Source organism: Ovis aries, chromosome 3, assembly GCF_016772045.2.
Source record: "Ovis aries strain OAR_USU_Benz2616 breed Rambouillet chromosome 3, ARS-UI_Ramb_v3.0, whole genome shotgun sequence".
NCBI lineage: Eukaryota > Metazoa > Chordata > Mammalia > Artiodactyla > Bovidae > Ovis > Ovis aries.
The window spans coordinates 165,296,423-165,305,275 of record NC_056056.1 but is presented as its reverse complement, the minus strand read 5'-3'; the positions used below and the strand labels follow the sequence as shown (position 1 = coordinate 165,305,275).

General features: G+C 37.4%; 1 protein-coding gene across 1 annotated transcript; it reads left to right on the top strand.

The window, feature by feature from the left end:
• The first annotated feature begins 5,799 nt into the window (after window positions 1-5,799).
• On the top strand, window positions 5,800-6,798 carry LOC101118011 (olfactory receptor 9K2). The gene has a single exon (XM_012174817.3). The coding sequence runs from the start codon at window positions 5,857-5,859 to the stop codon at window positions 6,796-6,798; it is 942 nt and encodes a 313-aa protein (XP_012030207.2). The 5' UTR covers window positions 5,800-5,856.
• Window positions 6,799-8,853: the final 2,055 nt, after the last annotated feature.

The window sequence follows — 8,853 nt, the reverse complement described above, 5'->3', positions numbered from 1 at the left end:
AGCTCTTTAAGGGCTTACTTTTTCTCTGCTTCCATCACTGATTTTTCTTTTACATTTACAACAGTGTGTGTTTCAATAATAAATGAGTGAAATAAGAAAAGTGGTCAAAGGACTTGAATATACATTTTTCCAAAGGAGACAGACATATGGCCAACAGGCTCATGAAAGACATTCAACATCACAAATTAATGCAAATCAAAGTCACAATGAGATACCACCTCCTGCCTGTTAGAATGGCTATTATCAAAAAGGCAAGAAATGACAAGTATTGGTGAGGATGTGGAGAAAAGGAAACAGAGAGTTTCGGTGAGAATATAAATTGGCTTAGCCACTATAAAAACAGTCTATGTCTGATGCAGGATGCAGCATGCTTGGGGCTGGTGCATGGGGATGACCCAGAAAGATGTTATGGGGAGGGAGGTGGGAGGGGGGTTCATGTTTGGGAATGCATGTAAGAATTAAAGATTTTAAAATTTAAAAAATAAAAAAGAAAAAAAGATGAAAAAAAAAATAAAAACTATGCAGATGACACCACCCTTATGGCAGAAAGTGAAGAGGAACTAAAAAGCCTCTTGAAAGTGAAAGTGGAGAGTGAAAAAGTTGGCTTAAAGCTCAGCATTCAGAAAATGAACATCATGGCATTGGGCCCCATGACTTCATGGGAAATAGATGGGGAAACAGTGGAAACAGTGTCAGACTTTATTTTTTGGGGGCTCCAAAATCACTGCAGATGGTGATTGCAGCCATGAAATTAAAAGATGCTTACTCCTTGGAAGAAAAGTTATGACCAACCTAGATAGCATGTTCAAAAGCAGAGACATTACTTTTCTGACTAAGGTCTGTCTAGTCAAGGCTATGGTTTTTCTGTTAGTCATGTATGGATGTGAGAGTTGGACTGTGAAGAAGCCTGAGCACCGAAGAACTGATGCTTTTGAACTGTGGTGTTGGAGAAGACTCTTGAGAGTCCCTTGGACTGCAAGGAGATCCAACCAATCCATTCTGAAGGAGATCAGCCCTGGGATTTCTTTGGAAGGAATGATGCTAAAGCTGAAACTCCAGTACTTTGGCCACCTCATGCGAAGTGTTGACTCATTGGAAAAGACTCTGATGCTGGGAGGGATTGGGGGCAGGAGGAGAAGGGGACGACAGAGGATGAGATGGCTGGATGGCATCACTGACTTGATGGATGTGAGTCTGAATGAACTCCGGGAGTTGGTGATGGACAGGGAGGCCTGGCGCGCTGCGATTCATGGTGTCGCAGAGTCAGACACGACTGAGCAACTGAACTGACTGACTGACTATAAAAACTTATGGATATTTCTCAAAATATTAAGAACAGAGCCAGTATATGATTCAGTCATTCCACTTCTTGGTATTTACCAAAGAATATGAGAGTACTAATTGTAAAGATATATGCATCCTTATGTTCATCACAGTACTATTTACAATAACCAAGATAGAAAAACAACTTAAAGGCCCACTGATCGATGGATAAAGAAGATGCGGTGTATATATAGAATAGAATTATATTCAACCATATAAAAGATGAAACCTTGCCAGTTGTGATAACACGGATGGACTTCAAGGATATTATAAATTAGACAGAGAAAGACAAATACCATATGACTTCACTCATACATGGAATACAAAAAACAAACAAGCAAAAATCAAAATAAGTAAGCAAACCAAACCAAACAAAAACAAACATGTAGATACAGAGAAGAGAATAGTGATTATCAGAGAGAAAGAGGTGGGGGAGTGAAGGGTGAAATAGGTAAAGGAGGTAAACTATATGATGATGGAAATGAAATTTTCAGTGGTGAGCACTGTGCAGTGTATACAGGAGTAGAAATATAATGTATTCATGAAACTTGCATAATATAAACCAGCGTTCCTTAATAAACAATAAATTAAAAAATAATATATCTTGAAATGCAACAGATATCAAAAAAATTTTTTTTGGTCTCCTTTACAAGGATCGTCTTTAAGGCCAGTTTTTTTTTTATGCTTGTTCAAAAGTAGAGAAGGCATTTCTTAGCTGTCTCCTTCTCTACTTCTCTCTGGTAAATTTCTAGTTGGTCGACAGTTAGCTTTTTGCTCTTTTGGAGCTAACCATCTCTACTCCATTGCTTATCACCAAATTATTTTTAAGTTTCAGAATTCACTTATACTTGAACTTTTCCACGCTTCTAAATACAGTTCACTTGGAGCTCTCTGTTACAGTACACTTTTCATTCTAAGAAAAACCTGTGGTTCAGTTCTCTGAGTGACACCTCTGATTTAGGAGCAGGTTTCTGGGTACGGTCAGTAGCCAATGATATTATCACTCTTGGTGTGCCAAGACCAAACTTCATGCTTTGAACTGAGGCTACTTAAATCAGAGCTCCAGTAGTCTTGGTGTAACATGACAGAGGTCAAGCTTCTACCCTATGAATGGAGGCTGGATAAAAAGAGAGATCTTCAAGATATTTTAGCCTGCTTTGAATAGACCTTCTGCATTATTTATACCTTGGGGATAAGATATATTTGCTGCCTGATACTCTCAAGGTGATGGGCTTCCCAGGTGGCGCTAGTGGTAGAGAACTCATCTGCCAATGCAGGAGACAAAAGAGTGGTTCAATTTCTGGCTTGGGAAGATCCCCTGGAGGAGGGCACAGTAACCCATTCTAGTAGTCTTGCCTGGAGACTCCCATGGACAGGGGAGGTTGGTGGACTATAGTCCATTGGGTTGCAAACAGGTGGACATGAATAAAGCAACTTAACTCTCAGGGCAATATGATAGCCTTTGTCTGGTACCTAGGGGAAGAGAAATCTGTGTATTTTTTCCTGCACTTGCTTGAGTGTAGGAAAGTTATGCTGCTCTGAAAGAGGAGAGGAAGGAAGTGGGTCCTTGATCAAATAAGTGTGTGTGAATATTTATATTGACTTTATTCACAATATCTGAAATCAGAAAACACCTCAATTGCCCAAGATTTAATAGTATCAAAATTTGGTACATATGTAAATGGAATACTCATCAATAAAAAGAATGAGTTACTTATAGATATTACAAAATGAATAAATCTCAAAATCATTTTACTCAATGAAAGAAACCTGAGAGGAAAGGGTGCATACTATATGCAAACATATTTATATGCAAAAAAAATCATATCACTGATTAGCTGAAAATGGAGTTGGAAGCAGGCATGGTTAAAAAAGGGCATGATAAGTCTCATGGAAATGCTCTGTATCTTGATATGGTGATGGCTTCATCGATGTATAAAACTGGTAAAAACTCACAGAAATGTGTACTTGGTGAATACAGTGTATTTCACACTAATTATTTCTCAATAAAGTGTTAGAGAAAAAATAATGAGTAGAGCTGCATTTTTAGATGCAAGGAATTGTGTTTTAGGACTCTGACTCAGATATGTCTCTTTTTGGATTGATGATTTTAAAAAAGACCTTTTTGGTCCTTCCCAAAGGATTCTCACAAGAAAATAGCTCTTGTATGTATGCTGACTCCTATTAGACTCAGGCTGCTTATATACACTCCCACCTCTAATTTCTTTCTTTTCTTCTTTTCTTTTTTAAGTCTGGAGTTCCTATGTTCCTCATGGATCTTGACTCTGGAGTCTAGACATCTTAATAATAAATTTATACTTCTTTCTTTCCCAGGAGGACTATATCCCAGAAGGTAAAGAAAAGCTCAATGCTGCAATTATAAAAATTTATACTGTTATGCCAAAGCCATTATGATAACTGTTGCTTTTATTTGAGCAGATTATCAGAGATTCCAGATGACTCAGGACCTCTACTTGGATGTCTAAGACAATCTACTTTTGCTTCTTAAAAGCAGTCAAGCACTAGAAAATGCAGAAGAGGAGCTATCCTATTGATTGATTCCTCAGATTCATTTTGCATAACTACAGAATATAATTCCTGGAAGCATTTCAGAGTTAACCAAGTATCACTGGAAAATACACTTGTTTGTCTTCTACAAAGGACAATGACTTTTTCCAATGTTAACCACTAAAGGAAAGTTCAGTAGTTTACATAGAGCAGTAAGAAAAATAAGGCTATTTTCTCTAAGGGAAGAATATAAAACTGGGAAAATGAACATGTATCTGGAAATTTTGAGAGGAAGGGTTCATTTTATTTTGACACAAAGATTTTAAAAATTATTTTTGTAACATAGTCATTAAATTTGTTTACTCTTTCCAAAATTAAAACAATAACAAGACAAAACATTAGAATTCTGCTGCTTATTTTTACAGAACATGACAAATTACCAAACAATATAAGGTAAGAGTAAATTTGAAGGCATGTGAGTTTTTGACAAATAATAAATCACCAACTGACTACTTGTCTATTGGATACTCTGGGAAAAACACTCTCATTTTTCCAGATATGTGTCTTTAGCTGTAAACTTATTAACATTAGAATGAGTTTGATAGGAATAAATCTCAAAAATTAAAGTAATCTGGTCCCTTGGTTCTAGGCAGGATTTTAAAGAAATATAAATAAGATACATTATTTTTCAAAAAACATTTTACAACTACTACAGTGTTTCCTTTCACTGTTTAAATAATGTATTCTCCCAAGACCCTAACTCTGATCTATTTAAAATCTTGCCCCTTTATAATTATCTTCATATTTAATTTTTGATGTATCTGGTGGATAACAAAAATATATCAAGACAACATCATACCATTTTACTGAAAGTCATCTGTTCCTCACCAAAATATTAAACTTCTCTCATATTTCTTTATCAAAGAAAAAGGTGATAGATATCACACAGTGATTAGAGCATGGGTTCTGGAACCAGATTTCTTGGCTTCAGATTTAAATTCTGACCCTAGAAGATGTCTTTCAACATATTTTATTTCTTGGTACTTCATTTTCCTTACTGTAAACTGGGGAATACAATAACACTCACCGCCTATTGTTGTTGTATGTATTAAATGAGCTATTATGAAAGCATTTAGAGAAGTGGCCTATAAAAGATGCCGCATAATGTTTGCTATTATTGTTGTCTACACAGATTCATGTATATAAAGCTGTGAGGAAAAGAGTGATCTTATTTGAAGTGTCTAGTAAATGGACTAATGATGACTGTGAAAGTTATATTCCAGGTAAATAAGAATGCAATCAACAATTTCTTTATGTATCTTTTGTTCAGTATCCATTTCTAAATAATTATATCTAGAGAGAATAAGTCTCTTTCTTTACTATGAGCTGTCAGTTGAGGAAATGAAGGAAAATTGTTTTTAGGAAAGAAATTTTGAGGCTCATCTGGAGAAATTCTAGCATACAAGTGCTGATAATTTTTGTGTTTGGTTGTGCACAACTTTTTCTTTGTGAGTATACAAATTATATCAGAATCCATGGTTTCCATTACCCACAAAAAAGAATGGCATCTTTTTGGTATCTTAAAATTCAAATTCATTTCCTTTGTATCTGCTGGTACTCTATGCTTGGCAAGCTAAATTTTCCTAAACTAGACTACTGAAGACCTTATCTCCAAACCCAGACTTCAAAATTACTTCCAAAATATTATTTATTGAAATATTTGTGCTCTCCTGTAATCACTATTTTCTGGCATTACATTTATTGCATAAAGCATGAGTTGGAAATATATACAGAAGTGATACATGCACTGTGAAAGGTATTTGGGGGAAAGACACCGTATTAGATTCAGAAGGAAAAGATCTAATTCCACCACTTGTATAAATTAGTAACTTTTAAAGTTAAAATAAATAATGATTTTAGAATAGTTTTGTGACTCCTAATACAGTAAGAGATGATTTGTAACTAGGATGACAGCCAAGAGTTAATTTGCTTATTTTGCTTTGTGCCTCTCCGCAGGTTTCTGCCATGGGTGACAAGGGAACAAGCAACTACTCAGACGTGACTGACTTCATTCTTGTCGGCTTCAGGGTCCGCCCAGAGCTCCATATTCTCCTCTTCCTGCTTTTTCTTCTTGTCTACACTATGATCCTTCTAGGGAATGTTGGCATGATGGTCATTATTATAACTGATCCCCGGCTGAACACACTAATGTATTTCTTCCTAGGCAACCTCTCCTTCATTGATCTCTTCTATTCATCTGTTATTGCACCCAAGGCTATGATCAACTTCTGGTCTGAGAGCAAGTCCATCTCATTTGCAGGCTGTGTGACCCAGCTCTTTCTCTTTGCCCTCTTCATTGTGACCGAGGGGTTTCTCCTGGCAGTCATGGCTTATGACCGCTTCATTGCCATCTGCAACCCACTCCTCTACACTGTCCAGATGTCAACACATCTCTGTGTTCAGTTGGTGGCTGGTTCCTATTTTTTTGGCTGCATCAGCTCAATTCTTCAGACCAGCATGACATTTACTTTATCCTTTTGTGCTTCTCGGACCATTGACCATTTTTACTGTGACACTCGCCCACTTCAGAGACTATCTTGTTCTGACCTCCTCATCCTGAGAATGGTTTCTTTCACCTTATCTGGCCTCATTACCTTGCCTACCATCATAGTTATTGTTATTTCATATTTGTACATTGTGTCCACAGTTCTAAAGATACCCTCCACTGAAGGACGTAAAAAAGCCGTCTCCACTTGCAGCTCCCACTTGGGAGTCGTGAGTGTACTGTATGGTGCTGTCTTTTTTATGTATCTTACTCCTGACACATATCCTGAGCTCAGTAAAGTGGCCTCCTTGTGTTACACGCTACTCACTCCCATGTTGAATCCTCTGATTTACTCTCTGAGAAACAAAGATGTCAAAGAAGCGCTATACAAACTTTTGGAGAAGAAAAGTACTGTTCTGTGATTATTATTTCTCTTCCACTAATGAGTGGTGTCTGTTTATTTTGTACTCCTCTGGTCATCAATGAAATTATTCTCCTGAGTATCATATAAATATTATCAAAAGCTTTTTAAAAGTAATACATTCTTTCCACATAGTACTTTATTTACATGTGAGCATTGTCAAACGTAAATGTCTTGGATATTGGAAATGCTCTGGAGATTGTCCAAGCATTGTCCAAGATGAATCTTCACACTAATCTCAAATAACAGTTTATTTCACAAAATTGATTTCTATTTGTTTTTATGACATTCTGCTGAACACTGTTTTTTTTTTTTTTTTTACATTATAATAGTGTTTAAACAATTATTTTGTCTAATGTTAGTTTTGGAATGGCTTCTTCCTGTATACACAATCCCGGATGGCTCAGACTATAAAGAATCTGACTGCAATGCAGGAGACCCAGGTTTTTTTTTTTTTTTTCTTTATTTTGCTTTACAATACTGTATTGGTTTTGCCATACATTGACATGAATCAGCCACGGGTGTACATGAGTTCCCAATCCTGAATCCCCCCTCCCACCTCCCACCCCATATCATCTCTCTGGATCATCCCCGTGCACCAGCCCCAAGCATCCTGTATCCTGTATCGAACATAGAATGGCGTTTTGTTTCTTACATGATAATATACATGTTTCAGTGCCATTCTCCCAAATCATCCCACCCTCTCCCTCTCCCACAGAGTCCAAAAGTCCATTCTATACATCTGTGTCTCTTTTGCTGAGACTCAGGTTTAATCCCTGGGTTGAGAAGATCTCATGAAGAAGTAAATAGCCACCCACTCTAGCATTCTTTCCTGGAGAATTCCATGGACAGAAGAGCCTGGAGGGCTACAGTCTATGGGCCACAAAAAGTCAAACACGAGTGAGTGAACAGCACATTTTACACACCATCATTAGATATTGACAAAAATGTCCAACTTACTTTTTAAAAATAAATGATTCCTGAATTATCACTAATTTCTCTAACATGCTAAATGGTTTTGACCTGAAACAAACAGACTGCCAGGTCTTTTTCTAGCAAATATGGGCTTATTTGGGATCAGCAGAGAATTATAATTTATGGTCTGTAATCATGGCGAGCCATATGCAAGTCTCTGCAGGCCAAGGGAAGGAGAACCATTTTATAGAAGAAAGAGGAAGTTGGGAACTCTGTAGTGAACACAGTCCTTGGTTTTTCACTGGCTGAGTCTTTGCCAGGGAAAAAGAGTAATATTCTTGTAGCCCTTCCAAAGGAATGTATCAAAGCCTGGAAAACCCAGCATTGTTTCAGAGAAAAAAGCCCTCCTGTTCACATTGATGTATGGCAAAAACCATGACAATACTGTAAAGTAATTAGCCTCCAATTAAAATAAATAAATTAATTTTAAAAATGGGTTGAAGGCTAGCCACCTTAGGAGAAGCAACCTCTGTTCTGCAGGGAACAGGCTGGTCAGTTTCCATGGAAGAGTCTGATCTCAAATCACACCAAAGTGCCAAATGACTAATAGCCTAAAGAACCACATATTAATTCGAAAGTCAAAACATTTAAATAGATCAAAAATAAAGCCAGAGTGCTTCAAATGCAAACAGGGTGAAAGCTCAGTTCCAGGATAAACACATCTTCACTCTCCAGAGTTGGTGAGTAAAACAGTAACCAACAATGGGCTCAAAAGAGGGTACTGCACCTGTTTGCACACCACCCCTCGAGCTGTTGGCACTCTTCTCTGGTCATGTGGGGGCCACTGAAATGTTGACCTGAAACAAATAGACTGCCAGACATTTCTGCAGCAAACATGCAGGAGAAGCACAGAGGGGCAATTCAAGGTCTGCCACCATGGCAAGACACATTCAAGCTCCCGAATGACAATGGAAAGGGAAATCTTTTAAAGAAGAAGGAAAGATTGAGCATGTCAACTATAAATTGGCATCTGCCATATACCTCTACAAGGATTAGATCAAGTACTGACACAGCTGCTGATTTTCAACACTCTCTGAATGGAGTTCAGGGTAGAGAACAGAAATGAGGCACTCTGTGCTCT